A 27,410-nucleotide genomic window follows, 5' to 3' on the forward strand; every position below is an offset into this window, starting at 1 on the left:
GTATTATCTAAATTTGGTTAGAAATTTGAACTGTGTTGTACAAAAAATTATGTAGTCATTTGTTGAAACAGTGCAACCTTTTTAAGTATCAGCACCACCTTTCCCCAAACACTAGCAGACCCACTAAAGTTTAAGCCAAAAATGAAATTAGGTCTATATATTCGCATTGAGCCGTATGCCAACGACTAAGCCCAAATGCTCATCCAGCAGCTTGCCATTTATCATTGTGGTTAAGAGATTCCACTACTTGGGAGTATAAAATGTTTGGTCCGCATTTTGTTGGGACTCACCAGAGTTGGGGCTGAATCGTACTTCCTCCTGAGTAAGCATGACTTAGTGTATGAATAATGAATAATGAACAATGTTGATGAATCGAGTCAGTGCTCTAATTAGGATTCATTTTGCCGTTTGGATTTTGATTGGACTCTCTCCCTTCTGCTCATTTTGCAACATGGAGTGATGCTGTCCAGACATAAGGGCGTTAAAATTGTAAAGATAGTGCCATTTTACATAGAAGCATCACTGCTGTCCGGAATTCCGTGTACTTGCGGTGCATGCAGCAGTTGTAGTGTAGCTTTTGCAAAATTATCCTCCATTTGTTCGGATCTAACTGCTGGAAGAAAAGGGTGGTGGTCCAGTCTTGAGTTTTGAAACACTAATCATTTCAAACTTTTGGTAAATATCTGCAGTGGCATTCCCAACATACAAACTAGAAGCAACCGATGGCCCATTTGTTGGTTGTACTCGTTGCCTGGAAATATGCCTTTGGTGGATAATTCAAAACAAGCAACAGTTTTCAGAACCGGAACTGATCACCTATGGTGCGATACGTTTTCATGCTTTCTTTTATTTCCACTTTTGCCCTCGAAAATGCTGGATATTTTCAAAGATAAGATGCTTGTACAAATTGGGTCGCCGGTTAAGTTAGCCTGCTACCAAAGGTATGTTGCGGTTCTCTTTCATAATCTCAAAATAGAGTGCTTGAACATTTTAAAAGCATATAGCAACATAAACGGATGAAAAAAGATTAAATTTACATGCAACCTGCTCATCAGTACATATGAAACCTCTGGCTGACCATTCGTTGCTGTCGGTACCTTCGCATAGGTTGGGAATGCTTATTTAGACTTGAATGTGGGCAAAAAATCTGCAACAACCAACTCTCTCTCTCTCTCTCTCTCTCTCTCTCTCTCTCTCTCCCCTCCTTTTCTTTTCAAAATCTCAGTAGATTCTTCATTCAAAGTACAAGAGAAACGAACAAGAATTTCAATTGGCCTGCAACCACTGTATCTGAACAAATCGTTGAATATATACTACAGAATTGTAGAGAACAACGCCATGCAGAAGCAAAAGAATTTCGGATATGATTACGTAGCACCATCAATTTTCAGTTAAGTTGGACTGGCATCCAGCTTCGGAACTATTGCAGACGACAACTCAACATGCGAGGCCCGAACAGCACCAATGAGCCGCTCAGGCAGCTCATCATAGGTGTTTGCCTGACAACAGAAAATTGAAACCTCTCATCAGGATTAAATGGCAGAAGATCGTGCGGAAACACGACATCGACTGTTGCAATATTCTGCACTAATGAAGTTTTCCAAGTACCGATACTGCTCTTTTTTAGCATTCGCTAAAAAAGCATTGTATCTATCATGTGAATATTCATGGGTCTCAATGTAGGGAAAATCTCCAAAAAGTTCAATATGGATGCAGCTGCTGCTGCTTTATACTTCCATCAAATCTATCATGATCACGTTTGTAGCCGAAATGCCAAATGCGTTTCAGTAGTTGTTCATCAACTCCGAGCAGCCCAGAGAAATACCGAGCAAGCAACATGCAGGGGCTAGCAAAGGAGAATCTTACTAAAGCTTCCGGGCGGAAACTGACACACCGTCAGGTTTTGAAGCCGCTGAATTTCCAGGAGAGCAAGAGGTTTTGCCTGTTTTTGAAGTTTCTTATAATGTTCAGAAATTCATAACTTCATATTTACGTGAGTCCATGACTATGCTGCTCCGGTAGCTTCTTTTGCGAACCATAAAGGTGATGTTGCACTGTTATACATGGAGGAATTATAGGATACACAACCCAAATCTTTCCGCTCCACAGTGTATGTGGGTTTTCAGCTCTGACAAGTGGGCCCATGGTTCGTAATCCAGACCACTGCTGTAGACAGTTAAGAAGAGAAATACAGTGAAGGTCCACATTCAACTGAGAAATGTTCAAAGATTGGTGGCTAGGACCTTCCAATCTGGCAGATTTTGGGGGCACGGTCCATCCACTGCTGGGAGCAACAGACCAACAGTGGATTACTGAACCATCAGCCCCCCTCATCAGAAATGAAACACTGCATATACTGCAAACAGCCTCAAGTTGTGTATCCTATGATTATTCAACCGAGAAATGTTCAAAGATTGGCGGCTAGGACCTTCCAATCTGGGAGATTTTGGGGCATAGTTCATCCACCGCCAGGAGCAACAGACCAACGGCGGATTACTGAACTATCAGCCCCCGTCATTAGAAATGTAAAACTGTATATACTGTGAACAGCCTCAAGTCACATATCCTATGATTATTCTTACATGTTAGAATTTTGTTTTAGGGTTTAGACATAAATTGACAAACATGGACCCAAACTTTTCGACCGGAATTTTCTACCTGTTTGGATAGGAGGAATCTGCAGGAAAAGAATTCATTTTGCAAAACATCACCGTTTTCCATTGTTTTGATTGCAGAAAAACAGTTGGGAATCCTCAATTCCATTTCCACTGCATTCATTGTGGTTTGGAAATCATTATTACCTTTCCACAAAATCACTAATTTCCACTGTTTGGATTGCAGAAAACGGTGAGGAATCCTCTCTAGCATTTATTGAGGATTTCTCTTGGATGAGAAATCTCTGTGGAAATCATTATTACATTTCTTGATGTCCTCGCCTCATATTCCTCCCATCCAAACAGAAAAGAATTAACTAGGTAAAGACGTATGGAACTAAAATTGTTAAAGAATAAATAAATTCCAACCTGTACAAGAAAAGCCATGTCAACAACCAATGTAGTAATTACACCGCAGACAAGTCCCAGAACCCCATTGGCAACAGTAGAAGAACCAATATCAACATCTATCTGCAGAAAGATAAATATCAATAGACTTTATCAGTCACTATGTTCTTCAAGCAAAGATCCCTCTTGCTATGTTGCACCAAAAATACTTACTTCCAAGTATTTCGCTCCTCGGATATAGGTACAATCAACTGCTTTGCCCAGTAAACAAGGTGTGCTTCCAACACTCTGACGCACAATCCAAGACCCCTGTATGATTTAGGTATAATCCGGGAGCAAATGTGAGAGAAGTAAATGGACAAACAAGAGCAATGGTATTAGAGGCATTAAGGCAGAGAAAAAGACCTTAGGAACGGATGGTATCAGTTTCAGCCTACTATTCCGGAACTCGTCATCACCATCAACAAAGCGTTGCAAAAGTGATCCAGGTACTAGTTGTTTCATTACAAAATAGAAGACCATACTGTAATGTGTTGATCCTGGCACCTGTAAGAGTAGAATATTATCGTTTTTCCTGGGATTCATATGGCATCAGAAGCCATTATAAACTGACCAAATAGATATATCTGCATTAGACTGACATTTGGAGTTCATGCAGATTGCTTTTAGTTACCCACTGATCATAGCCAGTTATTCATTCACAACCACCCATTTGCCATTATTTATGAAGTATGAATTCACTAACTGGAAGAACCAGGAAGCATACTTGACGCAGGACAATTAACCACTTGCTCTAAAAGCTCGAACTGTTAGAGCATAGCGAATCAATCCCTTTATCTCATAGCCCAGGCCCCACATCTCATGGGTTAGGACCTCGGCCGAACCCCCCTCGTGGGCCCCAAATCACATGGGTACCGCATTACACGAGTCACCCGCCTCACACGGGCTGCTCACCCCGAGTGTGCCCCTACATCCCACAGGCAACCCCACTTGAGCCCAGTGTGAAAATACCCCTGCATTAATACTCTTTGGTTATAGCCTTAAAAAGAGATTCAAAACTCTGGTTCTTAATGGTCTTCAGGCCATTGTAGCTGCATCTTTCCGGATGCATGTATTCGAGTGCACTGCTATATTCTTACCAGCTCTCCATAAGGCCACATACAAACACCGTGATTTCTTCCAGTATTGTATACTTCAAGGCTTCATCCAACTAAGAAACCATGTGGATCAGCACGTTATGTGGCATGTGTGGAAAGGCAATTCAAAACCCTAGATGAACAAATGCTTACTGCTGCATTATAAGGAAGAAACTTACTTGCAGATTTATGGCTAATGAGAATAGCCCCTTCTCTGAGGCAACCTATATCAGTTAGAGCAAAATCTATTAATAGGTCTGATTTCATCTCAACTTAGCAGCATATGGTGGAAAAAAAAAATACAAACAAAAAACAAACAAAAAGAAAATAAGAAAGGAAAGCGTAACATAAAGAGAGAGGTTTCAGTCATAAAAATTACTTGCACGGCACAGCCTTGGCGCCTTGCAACATGGTCCATTCGTTTCACATCCTTAAACCAGTCAACTGCAACAAGCTCCATCAAATGCTTTCCTGCAGGAATCTGCAAAATGTAAGGTTCCAATTAGCTAATCACTGCCAGCCTAAACTTCTTATAATTATTCCATGTTAGAAGGTGGAAGCACAAATACACAACAATCAAAGAAACCATCTAACAACCTTGGATTTGTCAAACGAAAAATTTTTGCTACGGACTCTGAAGTTGTTCCCATCGGATATTCTCCAACAGTCACGACTATTATCACGGTCATCCCGTCGTAGATTGCCAGAAAAACAAGACAAATCAATTTGATCCATTGGTTCCTCGTCCAAAACTACATTCACGTAGAGTAATGATTAGAAGCTCCCTTCATTTCACAAAAGGGCCAGATTTCAAATGAACATATAGGAATCTAGAGTAATTATAACCAACCCATTTGCTTTGTTTCATTTTCAAGCCTATCTGTGTATGCCTGCAAATTGTAGAAAATCCATATTCAGAGACATGTTTGAGAAATATTAGAGTCAGAAGCAGAATACAACCTCTTGTTCAGTCTCCGGAATTTGATATTCATCCTCCTCCTCAGAGTATTCATCCATCAATACGGAGTTTCTACTAGCAGCATTTATTTGGTCAAGTGATGGGCTAGGCTGGATAGAAGGCTCCTGTGATTTCTGGTACTTCTTGGAGGAAACTGGACCTGAGGTCATATTGGCCATCACTGGGATCCGGGGAGCGGCATGGCTTTCATCTGTTTGAGAAAACCATTCACGCAGCCCTATCATAGAAGAAAAGAAACAGGCATGATCAGTTACTAGCATGGGTCGTAAAAATCCTTGTAGCAGGACCAGAGGAAAATTACAAAGAAACCCAATAAAGGTTCTCAGAAACATCCACTCTAAACCTACCAAGATTGTTGTAATAGATACTGTATATGAAAAAATTAATGCAGAAAGGCCATGGCAAAGAATCTCTTTTAGAGGCTACGCTTATTCATACCTTTGCTTGCAAAGTGTAAATTATCTTCACATGCTGCCATACTCACAAAAAGCTTTCTTGTTTAGCAGATTACATTTTTTCCCTTTAAAAAAATGAAAAAAATTCTAATCTCATAGGAGAGTGTTGTCAACATAATCAAGTTGGTCAATAGCGAAGTCATTTTCTCTTGAAGTATTCTCTTCATTTTGCAGTGACCATAGTTAGACTGCTTCGGAAACATTTGGGATCAAGTGGGAAAGGTGCCAATGTTTTGGCAGATTGCATGCTAGCCAAGTCTGAGTCTGAGAGAGTGGGGGTTCTCTCCATGGAGATCATTCTAGTTAACTGTGTTTCTGACAAAGTGATGCATTACAAAGCTGTTGAATTTTCGTTGGGTTGCCCCAACATTCTTAAATTCTCCAATCTTTAAGTTCAGTAATATCACCTCATCTGCAAGAAGTATCAGTATCTAAGGTGTTAATAGGACTCATTCATGGCATGCAAAGCATTTATCTGTTAACAAAGTTCCAAGTTAAATCTTTGCTTGCACCATATCTTTCTTCTTCTTCTTCTTCTTTTTCGTTTTTTTGTTTTTTGTTTTTTTTTTTTTTGTTTTTGTTTTTTCGCGCTGGTAAGCAGGATCACACATGCAACATTAGCGTTGAAGTGCAAGCACTTACAACTGAGCTAAGTTTCAAAACCTAACTTTAGGAGTATTTGTTCTCCATTTTGTATTTGTAAATAACCTAAAAAAATAAAATGTGTGAGACTGAATTTTTGCTTAAGAATAGGAAAGTCTCCCCAGCCCTTGCCAACACTAGTACTAACAAAATACATCATAACCAAGCCTTTTGTTTCCTTGGTGTCTCACTATTTCTTAGATTCATGGATCAAATTTGATTCAGTGGGATCTTTCACTCACGTTTTTTTTCCACCAAGAACGTTTTATGAAACTCTTTGACTCCCAAATTTGGAGTATCCTACTTTGACGTGATTCACAGGGTTCAACAAGCAGTCAGTATTTCATGATCAAAGGTGTAGCACTGCTTGTATACATAAATACAAAGTGGAGATGTGTTTTGGATTTCTATTGGAACATATGTCAGATGATGTTGTAGATCCAAATGCATCAGAAAACTTTAAGAAGGCACACCATCAAATGAGTGGAGGAGAGAGGTTCCAGCAAAAGACATTGCATTGTAGCCCAATGTGCAATGACACTCCAAACCATGAAAAGCTGAGATAAGATGTAAGAACAACTTACCAGCTACACTGTTCAACATATGGAGTAGACAATGTTGCTGAAACGATGGAAAATAACCTACACCCCACCCCTTGAGGTCAATTTGCATTAGATGCTGTACTTGTGTTCGAGCTCTACCATTTCGAGGTTTTAGGGGAGAAATGTTGAACCCTCCACCTGCAAACATTAGGATGACAGAAGGCTGATCAGACAGATGGAAATGAAGCATCATAAATTTGAAGATTAAGAGCCCTACAAATTTATCAATCACGACAATGCTAAGCATAATTCAAGGGATAAATGATGAAATATACTCTCTATGTGAGCTCTCACAAATCCTGGCTGTGGACCACAATTTGCATGCTCCCTGGATCGAAATAACACAACTGCACAATGACAAGTATGCATCAATGAGTAATTTTAAAACTGAAAAGGCGACAGGGAGAGGCAAGGACTAAAAGTGACCAAATACTCACCATAGCTTCCATCATCATTGCGACGCCAGTAACGCACATAGCAAAGGTCACGGGGCCACACGAATCTGAAATTACAAGTATTAGTGCATCATTAATATCTTATTGTTAGTTAACCCACACATATGGTGAACTCTTCTGCCCTGTCAAGTAATATATGTTTTAAAAAATTAAAAGAAACAAACTCCATAGCATAATATCTTTAAAAAATATTTATATAGCTTGCTCTTAATTCATGGCACTTGGGTATCTGGAAATTTATTGGCCAATATGAGGATCTAACAAATCAGCAGGTACTGACTCATAAGTGTTTAGAGCCATCATGACTTAAACAAAAATATAAGTTTGCAGACAAGATAAACATAAAGGGACATGTAGATAAGATACCCAGATACTGAAACTGAAATGTACACCGATATAGGAATAGGAATCGACTCTCAATTTACTAATAAGTCAAGGATACAGATGGTGGATATGAGTATCCCATTTGTAACATGATACTCATACTTAGTTTCATGATGAAATATCTGACCCATTGTTTTTAGAGTATCTGATCCATCATATTAATTTTAGAAAGATATGAGCCATTGTATTAATTTTAGCTTATTTAATATGAGGTTTAATCTTCCTACATACTAATCTTATTTAAATTGTTAATGATTATATTTTTGCATTCATATATATTTTAAGAATTTCAGGAATATAAAAATCTAATCCAATGGGTTCAGTTGAAACATTTCCCACAAGTATCATAGAGTATCTGGGACCAGTATTAGTATCATATCCGACATGATACATCATAGCATTATGCACATCAAGAGGCATTGAGATCAGAAGCAAAACACTTCCCACAAGTATCATAGAGTATCTAGGACCAGTATCAGTATCGTGTCACAAGATATCATAGCATCATACACATCAAGAGGTATTGAGGTCACATGAAATTTGGCATTTCAAATGCCTATACTGGCCAAAACAAGAGCAAGTAATTACTAAACAAGTTATAAGTGCATACCAAAGAACATGGCAAACAAAAGAAGGCATGACACTCTTTACTTCAAAGAAAGGGGAGTTCTCCAGTAATGATGCGAACATTAGTGGTGCACCCTTTAGAGTGTACCAGAAGAGGATGCATCGCCGACAGACTACCGGAGCAAAGAAGTTGATGTCGATAGACGCCAGGTCCATCGGACCCATTTGCTGACACACTACGAGTGCAGGAGTAATATGACTACACCCTAATCGCTGGCCCATGAGGCGGATTTCACACCCCGTCGTGCAGGTGTTTTAGTTTTAGGCGTCTTTTTTGTTCTTTTCTTTATTTTTAGGGGCTTTAGTGCACTTTTTGTTTTTTCCGTGGCTTGTATATACACTGTCAAAACCCTATTTTACTATGGAATGAATGAGAATTTGTATGCTTTCTTCCTCTTTTACCAAAAAAATTAGGGTTTCAGGATTAGCCCTTGGGTATTGAGGATTCCACACCGGTTTCAGATTTTTCTTCTTTCTAGATCTTCGAGATGCAGGAAAAGGTAAGAATCAACTGTCTTCTTTTCTTTGATACCTTAGAATCGTACTCTCTTTCATCTCGAACCCATCTCTTCTTCATCTCTTTCGGTCATCTCTGGATATTCCTTTTTGGTTTTAATGAAAAAGATGGCTGGCTGGCTAGTCAGGAGAATCGGATCCAAACTTGACCGTGGACTGATTTATGCTAGATCTGGGACATCCTCATATCCCTAAGTCCTCTTCTTCTTCTTTTTTAATTGTTTATGTGATTTTATACTAAGGGGCATGATCCTGATGGAATGATTTCATCTCTGTGTTGATATTTGCTTAATCCCCTTGATTGAAAATAGTTAGTTGATTAATTTTATTATTTGAATCTCTTCAACCTAATTATACATGCATCTAGGGTTAGGCCATCACATGTCCCTGCATCAAGTAAATTTCTCTCATGATGTATGCCAACTCTTGAAGCTTCTGTTTCTAGTTGGAATTAGCAGAAGCAGAGGCATGTTTGACTTGCATCACACAACACAGTCTTGCATTGACATCCAAGAGTAGCTTAGACCAGTATTCGAAATATCAGTTATTGTGTTATGTATCACACTCTTGGGATACAGATATGTATCGGTTATCACACGGGATATATCGTTTGTATCGAGTAATCTATCGCACTTTTTGAGAAATAGGGGGAGACATTTGGAAATTTGTTGAATTTTTCAATGAAACTTCATGGATTGTTAAAAAAGACCTTAATACACACTTTTAAATCATTACATCTCAAAAAAGAAGTGCACATGATAGGTTTCCTTTGTATAGGGTCCTAAGCTATACATTGTCTAACTAAACTAATGCAACTTTATTCAAATTGAATGCATAGCATTTAGAGTGTATGTGATGATCATTTCATCAAACACTCCTGAATACTTCAAAATTAGTCTCAATTGACAACTGGTCGAAGGAAATTTTCAAAAAAGAAAATATTTTTTTATTACTTTTTATTTAAAAAATGATTTTTTATTTTTTGAAAATTGATAAAGACTTTTTTTTTACACATGCACACACACCACCACACACTCATGCCATGGTGGGATTTCACCACCTATGGGTACTCGAACCCTCAACCAGGTGTTGAAACTCCTAAGAGTCTACCACCGGGCTAAGAGTAAGGACACACAAAGACTTGATAAATCAGAAGATCAACCCTCATACATGCTTGATTTCATGTTTGGAGTGCAACATTACAAGTAATTTGAGAGAAATTGGGGAAATTTCGAATTTTCCCCAAATTGGACCACCTATCCTCAAATTTCAAAATTTGAGTGTATGCGATATCATTTAATCAAATGCTCCTAAATACTTTGAAATTAGTCTTCAATTGATAGCTAGTTGAAGGAAAATTTCGAAAAAAAAAACAAACATGGAGAACATGAAGAACCAATGGATATCGAAATCAAATATCCAACTCCATGATTTTTCATGCAAAACATGAAGAACCAATGGATTTTTAACCATTTAACACTGATTTAACAAAATTTCAAAAATAAATAAATAAATAAATAAAAATCGGAAATTGAAAATGTCACCGGATCAAACATGTGGGATATATCGGTACTGCTTGTGCGTTTCGTATCGCACAGGTGAGATACAAGATATAACGTGGGATATATTGGCCGATATCGTCCATGTTTAAAACATTGGTGTAGACCATACTTATGTCCTTAGTGATGATTGGTGGTTATGTTTTCCCCACTTCCTGCCTTTTCTTTCCCCATCGTTCATTATCATAGTGTCCTATTTTGACATCTCTGTTGTTTCTCCAAAACACTGGCCCTGACTCAATTTCAAATTTTTATCGTTGGATTGCTCGGGGCAATATTTAGTCCTTTCCACCAAGCCATGCTAGGAATCCATGATTTTCATCACTAAAGAGATATCTACATGAGATTTGACATCATTTAGCTTATGTATCATAACCTTAAATATTCACATACAAACATAACCTCTTAAATTTGACACCTTAAAAAAATACTGTTTAGTATTTTGTTGATGAAAAATGTGGATGTAGTACAACCAAATACAATAAGAAAGCACAATAAATACATAAAGATTTAGAGACGGAACAAAAGATGCCTATGAACATAGTTGCGCTTTAACCGACACCAAAATAAACTTGGCCTCCTAAAAATGAAGTCCTTTAATAACAATATCCAAACAAATATGATAAATATTAATGAAATTATCCAGGAAAAAGTATATATATTGTCACGCAACTAGGATTTTTTTCAATCATGATTGACTATAGCCTTCAATCTTTCTTTCTTTTTTCTTTTTTCTTTTTTTCCTTTTTTCCTTTATTTTTTTATTTATTTTTTTGTAAAAGACAAATCTGTCAAGATTATAAAATAATTTTATTTTTTTTTAAAAGACTTACTACTGACCTCTTAACTACTTTTGACTCATTTATTCACAACCTTGGTATGGAGAGCGTGGAAGTTCCATATGATTGTATCCTATCTCTACTAGTCTTTGAACCTTTGACCACTAAAGGGCTGAAGCACCTCACTGCCACTTAAGCGGAAGGTAAATGGGTAAGAGGGTGGAATTTGTCACATGGACAAACAAGAAGTTGCTTCTATTTTCAGACTGCACATGAAGTGTTTATAAATCCTATCTGTCGATTCTTAGTCACTGAATGTCGCTAGCAATAAAAATGGAAAAAAAAAATGTCAAAAAACTATTTCGATGTATTAGCAAAACAATTATTTTACTTGGAAGGAATGTTACATTGAGAACCAGTCCAACTGCAGTCTATGATAAAGTATTGCTGTATGTCCGTCAACCTCCTCAACTAAGCTGCCATATTGAAAACTGCAATCCCACCTACAAACAGGAGAAAAATGGTGTCAATGTTATAAAACTGGTGTCATTCACAGATGGCTATATCAGTACAAAGTACAACTGTAAAAGTAATACGATCAAGTGAGACCTTTAGTGCTTTGCAGTTTGCTAGTGAAAAACAGAAAACCATAAACATCTTACTACCATACACATGTAAACAAGAAAATGTGAAGCACACAACAATAGAAATATTTATCAAATTCAACCATAATTTTTAAGATGACCTGTTCAGGAATTCAGATGAATCAATCTAAGTACAGTTGACCGAAGAAGAAACTCACTCAAACCGTGTGCCATCCATGCCCATTACAAGCTCAAATATTGCTTCACAGGATGCCTCCACCACACCCACAGCCTTCATTGCTCTACTACAGCTCCTTGGCTGCAAATAACACTCTTGATTATGCACGTGACTTGGAAAATATCAAGACGATAAAATTTCCATCATTGCCAAATAAATGTAAAGGCAAACAAGCAACCAAAACGTACGAGGTAATCAACTTCAAGAAGCTCTTCAAAAATTCGAAGTCCTGCAAATTTGCAGCCCTAAAAATCCATAATATGTCCCTTGGAAGAATAATGAAGTTTGCTGAGACTTAATTCAACTTTTGCCTTTCTGAATCTATCACATCTTATTATAATCGACAAAAAAAATGCAATGGGATGAAACTTGCCATTCTGACATCGGACTAAACGCCAATGCTTTCTAGAGAAAACTTGATCACTGTTATTCTGATTTGATAAACCCGAATCAATTTCGCAGGTCCAATCAAGAATGGACTCAGGAGGACCTGCCAATGGGGAAAAAACAATCATATTCAGGAAGATATTCCGCTAACAACTCACACGTGGCCTAAAAATTCTAAAATATGCAAATTTGAAGGACCATTTCCTATTGTTGTTCTCCGTAGTAAGGTTCGATGATGGCTCTCTTCTTCATCCTCCTGTGCACTACACCTGCAAGAAAATTCTCACAATTTAAATAATATCTCACGGGTTCTAACTTCTAAGTGTGGTATGAGTGAAAAGGAACCCAGTAAAACAAAATGTCATAGTGTGGAAACAAATATTGAGAACAAAATGATGAGAGAGAGAGAGAGAGAGAGAGTTTCACATAAAGTGGTTGTGCTGGAAAGCCCTCAAAATTACAAATAAATTTGGTTTCCACAATAAAATCATTTATAAACATGTAGCATAATCATTATTCAAAGCACCCCCGATATTATCGAAATATCCCCAATATTATCCGTATCTCTAGCTCGACGATACAAATAACATTAGTAGCAATACTGATAACACTGGTAGTATAAAAAATTCCAAGAATCACCAATGTATCGCTAAGTATCGTCAATGTATCGATATCGTCAATGTATTGCCAATATTTTTACTATGCAAATTCCAGGTGTTGCTTGTACCACCAATATTTTTGACTGTGTAAATTACAGGTGTTGCTTGTATCGCCAATGTATCAGTGATATTTCGATGATATCACCAATGTATCGATATTGCCAAATTTTTGTTTATTTAAAAAATTCCCTTTCATTTTTTTAGGGTGCATGGTTGTGTTCAAATTGTTGATGATAATATCGAGATATTATCATTATCGCAACATGGACAATATCGAGACTAGACCAGTCTTTCATTTCCTTTCCAGTTGTCAACAATTTATTAGCGAAATGTCGTGTGTTGTCAATATTCTAAAATATCGATGGATGTTTGAATGGAAGAATGGATGGTTGGACTGATTTCTTATGAAGCACAGGCTTTTAGGCCCCCATTAAACGGAAACTTATTATGGATAAATTCTTTTTGCAATTTTTTTATTCCTAAATATGCAAATATGTGTATTTTAACATCTTGTGAAGTTTCATTGAAAATTCCATCGTTTTCCCCAATATTTCCTTGCATTTCCAGTTATCGATGATATTATCGGCGATATTGATATTGTTTCCTTATCCCCGGCTAGCGAAACTTGTAGTGATACCGATACTTCGAATACTGAGTATAATTGAATCATTGTCCTTCTTATCTTAATTAACTTACCATCCAAATGCCCCCTTTAGGACACTTTGACACATGGTACCCATGTGACATGTCCAAGAAAACACTCATGGGTTAAAGTATCATCCGAAATGAGTGGAATCGCCTGATATGTACCAGTTTCTTCCATGAACAATACAGTTGTGTCAGCCTATATCAGCCCAAAACAGCTTATACATGGTAATATGGGGTGATACAAACACTAAAAATCATATTCAATCCTCGGTAACATTAGGTGCAAGTACCCTACACCAATGTTTTCTGTATCGGTTATTGTGTGATGTATCGCACCATTGGGATACGGATACATATCGGTCATCTTACGAGATATATCAATTGTATCACGTAATTTATCGTTGTTATTGGGAAACATGGAAAAACATTGGGAAATTAGTAGATTTTTTCAATGAAACTTCAGGGATTGTTAAAAAAAGACACCAATACACACTTGAAATTTTTTGTTTTAAAAAAAAAAATTGCATACAATAGGTTTCCTTTGTACAGGGTTCTTAATCCATGTGTTGTCTGATTGAATTGATGCAACTATATTCAAAGTTAATTCATAAAATTTATAATGTAAGAAGACATGTATGAAAATAGAAGCATTACATTCAAAAGCAAAAGTAGTAAACTAGAAATATACCTGTGGACTTTGAAGCAAAAAAATATCTATTAACATTTTTTAATAAAAAAATTAACTTTTTCGAAAAATCCCCAAATTGCCAAGAATGTGCACATCAGGTTACATACATGTCTGATTTCATGTTTGGACACAAGGATTGCAACCAATTTAAGAAAAAAAAAAAAATTGATTTTTTTTCTAAATTCTCCTCACTAGGCCCATCTCCTCCATATCTCAAAAGCGAAACTCCAAATCAATATTTTTCATTCAAAACATGAAGAATCATAGATTTCTTACCATTTGACACTATTTACAACATATAATACTAGAAAAAAGAATCAAAATTAAAAAATACACATTTTAAATTTTGGCCATAAGAAGCTTCCAATGGTGAGTTCGGAAAATTTTCAAAGATATTCTTCCAACAAACTAGGGTGGACTAGTCAAAATCACCTTATAATGTATTAGGAAGAACTTTTTTTTTTTGAATTTTGTTTTTTGAATTTTTTTTTTTTTGTGAATTTTTAAGGATTTTGCAGACGAAACAACACCGGTTTCCTTTTATGATCTCTTTTGATATCGCGCTTGGTATCGATACATTGCACGATACATTAAGAATTTATAAAGGGGGAGTGTGAATATCGACGCTATATCGCGATATCGTGCAATATATTACACGATACCAGGAAAATGGATATTAAAGTTGGGTTTTTTATCGCCCAGCTGGGATAACAGATATATTGTGGGATATATCAATGATATCGCAAGATACTGAAAACACTGCCCCCATACTTTAGCCCACGCTCATCATCTTCAAAGGGAAAAGGATTATTCCATTAAAAGGATGCAAAAGCACACCACCATGGCAATTTCAGAATCCAACAAACTGCGATGGAAATGAAGAGAAAACAGTATTTTATCGTTGGGCGATAGGAACTGTTAAACTGGTGGACCACCATGTGAGGGGACTATAGCTCCAAAATCAGTGTGACAGGACCATCCTAGCCATCACTAGCTGCATTAAAATGCAAAGATAAGAATGATTTGAGGGAGAAAAAAAAATGTATGAGGAACAGTCCCATTTAATGGACAAAACTTCAATAGTTATATGGGTAAGATTCTCTGATCACTGCTCTTTCTGACTATGGCCTGTTAATATGATGGGATGTCAAATTAGTCAGCAACTGCCATTGCCCCAGTTGTGTTCCAAACAATAGGTGGAGATGCTGGAGATGAGATCTCTGGGGAGGCAACGAGCATGTCTAACAAATTCCTTTTCAATAACATTTGCTGGCTGGCGAACTGTGAGAGAGCTGAAAGAAACAAGACTTTGACACCAAGAAGAGCTGCATACTCAAAAGAAGGATCGGCCATAGCAGGTCTATGATGATTGATTTGTAGAGTTTCTGTTGGGAGATACTGTAGCTACGAATAGACAATTTCCAGAAAATGAGTTTGCCACTCTGCAGATAACATCTAATTATAGGGTCCCACGTAAATAATGGAGAGACAGCTTCTCTATGTAATCAATAGAACTTTCCACAAGAATTTTAGTAAACAGAACACGCCTTGTAATTGTTAGCAGACTAACAGAAAATAGTAGGTGAAATTAAAGATAACTAAAATTTCTGTAAAAAATTTTTTTAAAAAAATCATCTTATATGCACATACATACGTATGTACATACGCACGTTCATGCATACATATGTAATGTACACGCATGCATAATTTAGTCTTAAAAGCAATTATCAGATATTGATTCCTTCTGCCTATACTTGCAGTCGGCTATCCAGAGGCATTATCTGGATGACCTAAAAAAGCTTACCCTAGCTTTCAACATTTCAAACACTTAATGTATCTCACTATAATGTGGAGGAAGCAGATAATTAGTGAGTAATTTCAATCTCATTATAACCAAAAGTGCAGCAAAAAAACCATATATTAGTTACTTACTGACTGTCGCGATCTGATGAGGAAGCAGTTCTTCCATTATTGATGGCAGACTTGTATTCAAATGAAGCATAAGCTTTGTTGCCATTAGCAGCCTGTGACCCCTGATGCTGCAATCAACAGACACGTGATCAGCTCTCCCGTTTGATATTTTATTGGAAGGGAGAGCATGCTTTTGTTCAAAAAGTAAAATATCAGGCCAAGAAAGAACCATATGATGAGCACTAGAATAATGGAGTTGAAAACTTTGGGCTGACATAAAAACTTCTTTTTTCTTGAGAAATAACATAAAAGTTCCACCACAGCAACATCAATAATTTTGCAAAAAAAAAAGACAGCCTTCTGAAAAGAAGCACTAGATATTTCAAACTTTATCAAAAAGTTGCTTGTTTAGAAATATAACATAACACGTGGAAAGAATGCATAGAAGAATCACACGCACGCACGCATGTATCTCTGTGTGTGTGTGTGTGTGTGTGTGTGTGTGTTGTCCTCTTTGGTCCTTTTTTTTAAAAGCCTGAAAAGATGTATATTGCATCGAGTATTGCACCAGATCAATGACGAACTCAATCTTTTCCTTCCAGACTAGAGCCTCCTGGATGTTAAATGCCGCCATCTGGTTCAAGAACAAAGCAAATATAGGTGAGACTGATACTTCATATACAAAAGAATCGCATAACTTCCAGCCACAGAACTGCCAGATAACAAGCCAGCAGCAGGTTTGATGGAGTAAAGCAACCACTCCAACAAGTCATGGGACCAAAAGAATTACCAGAAGAACAGAAGGAAAAACGTATCCAAGAGACAAGCCTATCAGCCTAATCCAAAGAAAGTTTTTTCAGGGAATACATTTAAACAGTTTAACGACAGAAAAGCCAACACTTGATTCCATCAGCATCTTTTTCCTAACACTGCAAACCTGATCCAAGAGTGAGCTCATCTCCTTTGTTTCTGGCATCAGATCAGTGCTACAAAAAACAAAAGGTAGTATAGACTAAAGAGTGAAGGTACAGAGGTCATAGGCTTCCTTTCTCACGGGATTCTAGTATCCTATTCCTAAGTATGGTTATATGATTTCCTTAAAGCTTGCACATTTTGTTTCTTGTGTGTAGTATATGTAGCATTGCCCAGGTGTTGATTTTGCTTTACACTATCAGGATGGACATTTGGGTCATTTGCCAATTGTTTGAACAGAGGACATCTACAGTTGAAGCTGGATACTTCAGTAATTTAAGATGTTCGCGATTCTTCCCTAGTAGATTGCTAGTATTTTATTTTGTAAGATATGGAAACTGCACAGGGTGGTCCAAATATAAGTTAACCAAGACTTTAGTGTTTTCAGTTTGAATTATGAAATTCTCACAAGACGGGAATGGTTCCCTAGATTCCCCATAGAATTCATCGAGTTACTCATGGCTAATGTTCTAAACGACATGATTTCATGTTTCTTGTCTTACAACTCGATCCCACTCTCTTTTAGACAATGTATCGACAACATAGTGAAAGTGTATTACGGAACACAAATGAACTTGCACGACACTTTCCAACCTTGTTGAACTATGGTGTGGGTCCAACATAATGACCCCTATATTGAATATTTCAATTTCACAAAACCCATTTAAGGTTTTGAGCACACTTTCTTCAGCGACTTTGTAGGTAGGCACTGATTCTAGGTATTCTCATAAGTCATACCATGCACTGGTTTTGGGGTTTCAACTTGAGAGCAAGCCAAGGATTACTTCTGATACCATGTAGATAATCTGATGTCAGATTACTAGCAACTTTCATCTTTACTACTAGTCATTGGGGGGATCAATAATCATGCTTCTTCAGTAATCCAGCAACATCCTAGAACTGATTTTACACATTCTCCCTTGACAAAATCATTAAAGTGCATCATATTGTTCGCTTGGATAAATTCATTTGTCAGGAACTTATTGGATCTCTATTCAAAACAGATTAATTAAAACAAAGTCTGAACTGATAAATGCCACCAAAATAAAATGTATAACAAAACAGTCCACAAAAACATATACATGCCAGAATCCTATCACTGACACCAAAATATAACTAAGTAGATCAACAGAATTAATAAAAGATTCACTTCTTGATCATGGAACTTGACCGAGTTATCACTGTCACCAAGGTCCAGTTAGCAAATTGCAAAAAATTGGGGTCTTAATAATAATAAAAATGATTCAGAGAATGGTTGGTTTAGTCACTTTTAATCTGCTAAGCCAATTCTTGCTTGGTGATTGGCTGACGTTTTCAAACCGTTTATGGCTCTAGGAAACATAAATGGAAGTTTCAAATTTTGCACTCTTTTAGTTAAATATGGTTGGGAGAAAGGGAGTTTATTAGCTCTAGGGAATCCATGTCCCCGTGATAAAATCCCATTTAGTATAAAACCCTATGTGTATCCTCTTTATCTGCCACTGTTACTCTCTTCTCTTCTCCTCTACCTAACCCTCTAAATCTGTCTTCTCCTACTGACCGCTTAATCTCTTCTACCAGCTCTCCAAAATAGATTCTCTGGAGTCTTTACTAAACATTCTGACACCATTCTGTTCCTAGCCCCAGCCGGACTTTCAAATCTCCTTATTAAAAAAAAAAAATCTGTTATTTTCCCATCGTTTTGTCCCATATAAAGGTCCCTTCATTTTGTATCGTAACACCGTTTTGATGTCTCATCAATTTTCTAACCACTATTCATTGACTCAGTCAATTGGGTCGATTTCTACATCACCAATTGCTTTTGAACATTGATTTAACACTAGTGTTGACCACAACTTGCTGGAAGAAAGGCTAAGATGATGGTGGTGGTGGTTTAACAATAGTGTTGGCCACAACAACAAAAAGAAAAATCATGTCATGCAAATGAGCCCATTCATTTACATAATCAATTCACCAACTGCGCTTAACAAAGAAAAGTTGATAGAAGCGTTCTTACGAATTACGGGAAGGGAAAGCAAGGACTACACACCGTAATTCGATGGTACTTCTCTTTCTTGTTGTAAACTGATAAAACATACACCATCTGTTCAAAACAGAGAATGGGTAAGATGCTGCAGGAGATTTCTTAGAATTATGGCAAGAACATAGAAGGAAAAGGATAATAATAATAATAATAGTAGTAGTAGCAATAGCAGTAACAACAACAATAACAAAAGGATGTGCCAGAAAAGAAGGCAAATTTTGCTCTTAGCACTGCTAATGATAGGTCCATGAGGTCTGTAACCCATTAGAAATTCAAGACGCTGCCAATACCAGCAGTCAAGTTCTATAAAATCACACAAACACCTGAATCACAAACAAAAATTTTGCATAAACACATATCAAGGAAACAGATCATTCGCAACAGGAAAGATCTTACACAAAACGAGTTCTAAGTGACACGATTAAACATCTTCCAACTAATTTAAATCAACCTTTTCAGAGCTGCCAAATGCATGTGGTGGAGAAATAAATTTAATCAGTGTATATATATATATATATATATAAGCTGACTCAACCAAGAAACGATGCACGCAGTTTGCAGGTGATTGTGTGCATTCACAGGGATTAGAAACGCCTTAGAAAAAGAGGAGGGGGGAGGGATTGGGTTGGCACCCAATTGTCATTAAAAAAAATAAAAAATGAAAAAGCGAATTTGTCTCAAACTTAAATCCTATTAGTAACCTTGCTGTTGCTACTCATCCCCTTTCGGCGTGTACAAGAAAACCAGGCAGCATAAACAAACCAAAGCCAATCTCATGAAACTGCTGAAGAACACCAAGAATCCAAAGCATCGAAATGAACATGATGAATCTAAAGAGCATATGACTACATCAGTTACAACATGCAGAATAACACAATAACAAAAATTGGGAGTTCCAAATTAAAAGAAGAAGGAAACTAACATGTCCGTGGTGTGTCTTCAAGCCTCGATCCTCCACCCTACAATTTCCATCGATAACAAGGGTCTTGATAGGAACCTAAATACACACACACACCAAAAAAAAAAAAAAACATACACACACAAGGATTCAAATGCATACCACATTTCATAGTCCGGACTGATTAAAAGATAAAACAACAAATCTGATATATATATATATATATATAATGACTAGTATAGAATTCCCATGAAAATTATCATTTCTTATCAGCAAATTCAATTCCGCTAAAACTAAAACAAAGCAAAAAGAGATAAAATGAAGCCCGTAACCCTAGATGACTATCTTCACTTTTCTTTCTTTCTTTCTTTCTTTCTTTTTATTTTTTATTTTCCAAATGAATTGGTCCGAAGCTTACCACATTATCCTGGGGCTTCTTCTTGTAATAGGCGAGAAGCCGAGATTCGAGAACGAAATACCGCATATGTATAAACGAACGGCCAATCTTCCGCCTTCCATACCGGACCATCCATCCTTCATAGACGACCTTCGTCATCGCTATTGGCCGGCCTTCACGATCTTCTGAAGATCCCCACGCTCATAATCGTGAAGGATGGAGAATTTCAGTAAATCGATGAACCTACTCCTCACTCCCTACGAATCAATCCGATCTAAGCGGCCAACACCGGCCGCTAATATCCACAATATCAACCAATAAACAAGATCCAGCACCTCGACCCCAAAAATTCGCTAAATTGACAGAATCCGACCTTCTTTTGGAGTGAATCCGACGAAACCCGAATGTTCCTGGAGTCGATTAGATTGTTTCTGGTGCTTTTTCTTCGCAAAATCCTTCAATTTGGAAAATCAAGGAAGGGCCTTCGTTTCAAATTTCAAATTAGGAAAACCGACGAAAACCGGATTATTCTGAGGAATCCGGCGACGCTTCTATCCTCCGATCGAGACACGTCCGAAATCCAGCAACCTTGCGATCGTTTCTGTCGGAATACCGTCGAGAAACGTATCGGAGAAAACAACGCGGAGAGAGAGAGAGAGAGAGAGAGAGAGCGGGGCGGAACAAAGAAAAGGAGTGTTAAAAAAGAGGGATCGCGTTTTAAATATGAAGGGTAAGACCGGGAGAAAACGGTGTGATTCTCTTCGAGAAAAGATCAGATACCGCGCTGTATCATGAGTTCCGATACATCCAAATTTTTCCCGCTAATATTTCGCATGTGTTAGATATCCAATTTGGGAACAGGTGGGCCTCTCTATGATTAACGTCTGTTATGAAAGTAACACCGATCCGCTCATTGGTTAGGCGGGCCACACAAGTACACTGAATTATTCCATTGGCTGTCCATTGATTTTGATAATGTATGTCATGATCTAAGAATTGATCGGTCTGATTTTTATTTTGAATGATCATCAAGGTTTTTTCCACATTTTTGACGGATTGGATACTCTACATATATGATATGTTGACGGAAAAACAAAGGCTGTAAAATATAACTTATAAAACAGCCGCTGTATCCGATCATTTCTCTTTTTCTTTTTCGTTTTTCTTTCTTCCATTTTCCTGTTACGGGCAAGGAGGGATCGACGGGTGATTCGCGGACACGTATGCAAGACCGGGACGTTGCAGTGAACAGTCTTCGTGGACTAGTCTACTCTTCAGGTGGGCCACACCCAAATGGGATCAACGAACAGCTTGATCAAACACGACTACGGCAATCGTGGCCAACTGATGGATGGAGACGTGTGCTGCCTCCTGATCTCTGTTTTTATGGGTAAGTTTCCGGCGCATCATACACCAGTGGGGAGTGTGCTGACTGGATTGGCGGGAAGCACGGGCGTCTGGACTTTTAACGCGGTGCTGCTCGAAAGGAGTCGTTCGTGTCGACTTTAACTCAGACCGCTTGATTTCAGGCCTACGCGCACTGTACGGTAGTCCATGCGCCCCACGTGTGGTATGCTGTCAATCCTAACCGTCCAATAGTGGGCCCCACTATGCATGTTGGATTTCCTGTAAGCTTCACCCTAAGACAGGATATAGAACATCCTGTTTTCTTGTTCAAAATGGACCGAATAATTCTAATTTTGAAGACGGTCACCTGCAACCACCCGTTCACTGGTAGCTGGTTACGTGTTACCAGGATGACACGTTAGTGGGTGTTACACTGACAGTGGGGCCCACCTACTAGTTTTTCCAGCTTATTTTAAGGCATGTAACAAAAAATGAAGCGGATACAAAACTAAAATGGACCACATAATAGGAGTGAATGCCCACTAGTAAAAATTAATTAAGAGCCACAAGACTTTCAGATCAAGATGAATATTTGTGTTTTTACTTTACCCAGGTCCGCGTGACCTTATCAACAGGTTTGATGGAAAATAAACTTTCCAGCGGGTCATAGGAAGATTTTAATGGTGGGCGTTTAATAACCACTGTTTCATGTAGTGTGGTCCACTCGAGATTTGGATCTGATTTATTTTTTGGAACATGCCCTAAAATGATCTGGGCAAACTGATGGACGGCCTGGATATTTAACAACTATATCAAGGTGGGCCCCGCGGTCAGGGTAACACCCTCTAGTGTGTAGACGAGTAACACCTAATTCGCTCCACGTTTTACTCGACACCCCATTTTTACGGCAGATGACACGTATATAGCCATTTCTCTCTGGCCAAAAGTGTCACCAGCCTGGAATATCCAAACCGTGCAAGGAATGGACCCCACAATGATAATCTACAATGAAGATCCGATCGATCCACTCATCGCATGGTCCACAACAATACACTGAGTCGTACCATTGGTTGCCATTGATTTGGACATTGTTTCACTTCCTTACGAGGGGCTGGCCTGATTTTCATACCAGAAAATCATCATCCGATGCCCTGTCTTTTGAGGGCGGGGATTGGATGCTACCCCCACTGGGTCTCAGCTAGAGACGGACGGTTTGTGGGGCCACCATGACGTATTTTTAATCCACTCCGTCCATTTTTGGGCTCATATCTTAAGAATGATCAAAGAAGAACCAAAAACTGTGTACATGAATAGATACATCACGATGGTCCTTTGTACAGATTTGCCTATTCGTAGGTAGAGATGGCTGGGGTAGGACGCGATCCGCTTCCCCAAGCAGGTGGTCCATGGGCTCCACTGCAATGTATGAGTTTTACCCAAGGTGTTGATATATCTTTTTCAAGTCATCTTAAGTAGAGGTGTACGGGAGTTGAACAGACAGCTCGACTCAGCTCCGCCAGTAGCTGACCCTAGCTCCAAAATCGGGTTGGCTTGGTCTTCAAGCTTGATTAGCCAACTCGGCTCAGTTCCGTCAGTAGCTCGGGACACTTTGAGTTGAGTTCACTTGCGTATCATTTTTACAAACACATGAACTGTACTTTCAAATTCTTACTATGAAAAACAACAACAGCTACAGGTATTTCATCCATATGCAATATGCAGTCCAGTCCAGTCAAGCAGACTCCAGCTGCACCCACCATCATTGACTTTGTGGACTCATCACGGTGTGGTGCTTTATAAATCCGCTCACTTCATTATTTTTGCCAGCTTATTTTAGTGCATGAGCCAAAAATGAGGTAAATCTAAAGTTCTAAGTGACCCATCAAAAGAAATGGTGGGGACATCGATGTCCATTGTGTGTGTTTTATCCACTGAGTCCATCAATTTTACCCTCCACGTGGATGCAAAGCTCATGTGACCTAGTATAGGAAACAATAGGCATAATGATGCGTTGTTGAAACCTTCTTAAGGCTCACCATGATATTTATTTGCCATTTAACTTGTTCAGGAGGACATCTACCTGAATGAAGATAAAACACAAATATTAGCTTGAACCAAAACTTCTGTGGCCCGCCAAGAACTTTTCAATGGTGGGCATTCAATTCCAATTGTTTCTTATGGTGTGGTTCACTTTTGATTTAAATCTATCTAAATTTTAAGCTCATGCCTACTATTAGTATTTGAAGCATCAATATTGCTAAGTTTCACTAGTTGGGAACATGAAAATAATATCAATATCGTCGATATTATTGCTAATAACAAAAAATGTAGAGAAACATGGAAAAATGATTTTTAAAAATTAGTGAAATTTCATGACATACTAAAATGCATTTAAGAATAAAATAATAAAAAGACAATGCCGACATAATAAGTTTTTATTTAATGGAGGCCTAAAAGCATATATTGTTATAAGAAATCAATTATACTATCTTATCTATTCATCTAACCATACAACCTTCCATCTACACATCCATCGATATTTCAAAATATTGACAACACAGGATATTTCACTGAGAAATCGTTGACAGGTAGAAAGGAAACGGAATATTATGGTTTCACCATCACCCATATTATGTTAACAATAATATCACGATATTATCATTGATAGATTAAACATTACAACCAAATGCAACCATAAAAAAAATGAAATGATTTTTTTTTTCAATAAATATATCTTTTGCAATATCGATACATCATCAATGTTATCAAAATATCATTGATGCACTGATGATATAAAATTTGGATAAACGACGCCTAGAAATTACACAGTTGAAAATTTGAACAATATTAATACATTGGCAACACCAGCAACTCTTGGAATTTACAGGGTAAAAAATATTAATAATACATCAGCAATATGCAAAAGTTCTTATACTGCCAAAGTTATCAATATGGGTCCCAGTGTTATTAGTATCGCTGAGCTGGAGACTGATATTTTGTTGATATGGAGAATACTTCAAATAATAATGCCCACAATGATCTAGTAAAAATGGAATACGTATGAAACACATACATCATGGTGAGCCCCATAGTCATTCCGTGTCGTTGGTGGTGGAGGCTGCAGGGAATCCGCTGTGTGCTACTATTTGAAAAGGGCTTGGTGGGGCTGATTAGGTGAGCCCCATGGTCATTCCATGTCGTTGGTGGTGGATGCTGCAGGGAATCCGCTGTATGGAGTATTTGAAAAGGGCTTCTTGTTTTCTTTTTTTCTTTTTTGTGGGTTAGCTTGTCAATGCACACCCATTTCAGTACACACACTCCATGTTAGCCACCCATGCTAGGGATCGATACCAAGACCTCAAGTGTTGAAACGAGGTATCTCCACTCAGTCTGCCAGTTGAGCTATGGATCTGGGTTGGTTGGGCTGATTATGTGATCAGAATTCTACACGCGGCACATTCTATCATTTCATGTTTGTGAGAGGATCCTGGATTCATTGGATCAATCTGGGCATGTGATCCCTAACCTTAAAATAAAAAAACAAAAAAATACAAAAAAAAAAAAAAACTGCATTCTCATCTTAGTGCCGAGCACCCATGTGGAATAATGCAGACGGTATAGCCCACATTTTTTTAAAAAAAATTTAATTTTTATTTTATTTTATTTTATTATTATTTTTCTTTTCGTATACTCACACCCACAAATGTAACATGGGCTCTCAAACCTATGACTTCAGTGTTGAAACTCATGGTTTTCTACCGAGCAATGAGTAGAGCCCCGTAATGCCCATGTGATGAGGAAACATCGTGCGTGTCTACGTTGGGAACGGCCATATCTTGTGCCGTGCAGTCACTTGCGACTTTCGCCGGTGGCCCGGTAGGCTTTTGTTTCGTCCTTAATCAATGATGATTGCGAACACAAGAAGTTTGCCAATCCCACATGCGTGTGGAGCCTTGCTCACGCTCGTCTCCCTGTATGGCACACGTTGGCAAGATTCTACTAATTTCCGTCATGTTGACAAACTGTTTAAATGATCTGGATAAAAAATCAGCCAGCTTCCCTCATCAGGTAGGCCGTTATTCACTTAAGAAGGATGGCTATGATAACTTTTTTCCAACCATCCACTTGTTTTGTACACTGTAGGCCACCTGTGACCAGACAAATTTAATATCCTGATTTTTAGGTTAGTGAACATGCAAACATTGTGTCCCACCTGATAAACAGATTGGATCTTTCACACATGCCTCACTGAGATGTGTGATCGCATGCAGACTGGCAGAGTTCGAAGGCGTAGCAATTCGGACCTGCACCCATGAGGAACGCCTGGTTGTCTTGAGAATGCGATACGGCAGAAAGAGCGAATATAAATTGTCCATCAAAAAAAGTCAAAGAACCTTAGTAAACCAACTTCGGAATGGGGTTGCCGTGGGTTCTCAAACAGTACACCTCCTGACCGCGGGTAGTTCCAAGAATAAAAAAACTTAAATACTCTGGCAATGTCAGATGCTTGATAAGCAGCGCTAAAAAATCACATTAGTGGCACAAAGATATATAATTCAGATACCCAGTCAAATCATGGATTCCAGCTTAGATGTCTCTTATACCATAAGTAACACTGATTTGATTCCTTAATTGCCGACTTTTAACATGAAAAGTAGTCAACGGTCCTAATTCAACATGTACATGCCCATTAATTAAAAGTTAAGACCGTTTAATGAATCTGACTTTTGCACATGAGATGTAATTATTTTTTTGACCCACAGTTAGCAGTTGGGGAACTTAAAAACACAGGCCCTACTGGTAGAAAGGAGAGTTATTTCATACTCAGCCTGTGTATGATGCTTGATGCTCGGGCAACGGGGTGACTGTTGGGAACGTGGGTTGGGGGGGTGTGAATTGCATTTAGGCAAATACAAATTTAAATTTCAAACGGTTGTTTGAAAATGATGAGAATGATTGAATTAATTCAAATATTATATCATCCGGTCACGATAGTTGCAACTGGATTTCTCACAAATTTCAAAATCAATTATATATGTGGCCCACTTTGATGCATGCATTTTATCCTTGTTGTTTATGCATATGCGTCTTTTACATAGGACAATTGAGTTGCCCACGAAGATGAGTGGTTGGCGTTTGTTATGGGTAAAAATTGACTGATCGGAGAGATGAGGTTGGCTCGGATATATGTGCACGTTATGTGGTCGGCTGGCGTCGATCCTGACCAAGGAGCTCCTCAACGGTCAGATAATAGTAGTGATCTACTGCGAGGAGATATGCTTACCCGATAGCCACGTCCGCCAAGAGAAGGAAGTACATCTGCCTCCTTCGAGAAAGGATAAAGCTAAGCCCTTCCACAATGTCATCCATTTTCATGCTTTTGCTAAGATCCTCTAAGGGTCATCCGATTCATGATCCCGCACAATGCCAAATGTGGGGCTGCATAGCTTAAAACTTATAAGGAAATCTTTGCACCATACGATAAGATGAAGATGATAGTCATCTTTAGTGCGTTCAAGACA

General features: G+C 38.1%; 1 protein-coding gene across 1 annotated transcript; it reads right to left on the reverse strand.

Moving 5' to 3' along the window:
- Nucleotides 1-1,200: 1,200 nt before the first annotated feature.
- LOC131232223 (protein ENHANCED DISEASE RESISTANCE 2-like) lies at nucleotides 1,201-21,242 on the reverse strand. Its single transcript, XM_058228420.1, has 22 exons — nucleotides 20,563-21,242; nucleotides 20,169-20,243; nucleotides 19,253-19,306; nucleotides 16,820-16,885; nucleotides 16,273-16,379; nucleotides 12,544-12,614; nucleotides 12,332-12,448; nucleotides 12,147-12,187; nucleotides 11,939-12,039; nucleotides 11,544-11,639; nucleotides 7,254-7,318; nucleotides 7,092-7,163; nucleotides 6,799-6,954; nucleotides 5,099-5,334; nucleotides 4,989-5,028; nucleotides 4,736-4,890; nucleotides 4,518-4,619; nucleotides 4,318-4,362; nucleotides 3,408-3,548; nucleotides 3,216-3,311; nucleotides 3,024-3,125; nucleotides 1,201-1,499 (listed from the first exon to the last, which is right to left on the reverse strand). Exons 1-22 carry the CDS (start codon nucleotides 20,698-20,700, stop codon nucleotides 1,392-1,394), a joined length of 2,184 nt encoding a protein of 727 aa, XP_058084403.1. The 5' UTR covers nucleotides 20,701-21,242; the 3' UTR covers nucleotides 1,201-1,391.
- Between the last annotated feature and the right edge of the window lie 6,168 nt (nucleotides 21,243-27,410).

The sequence above is a fragment of the Magnolia sinica genome, chromosome 18 (assembly GCF_029962835.1).
Source record: "Magnolia sinica isolate HGM2019 chromosome 18, MsV1, whole genome shotgun sequence".
In the NCBI taxonomy this organism is placed as follows: Eukaryota; Viridiplantae; Streptophyta; class Magnoliopsida; order Magnoliales; family Magnoliaceae; genus Magnolia; species Magnolia sinica.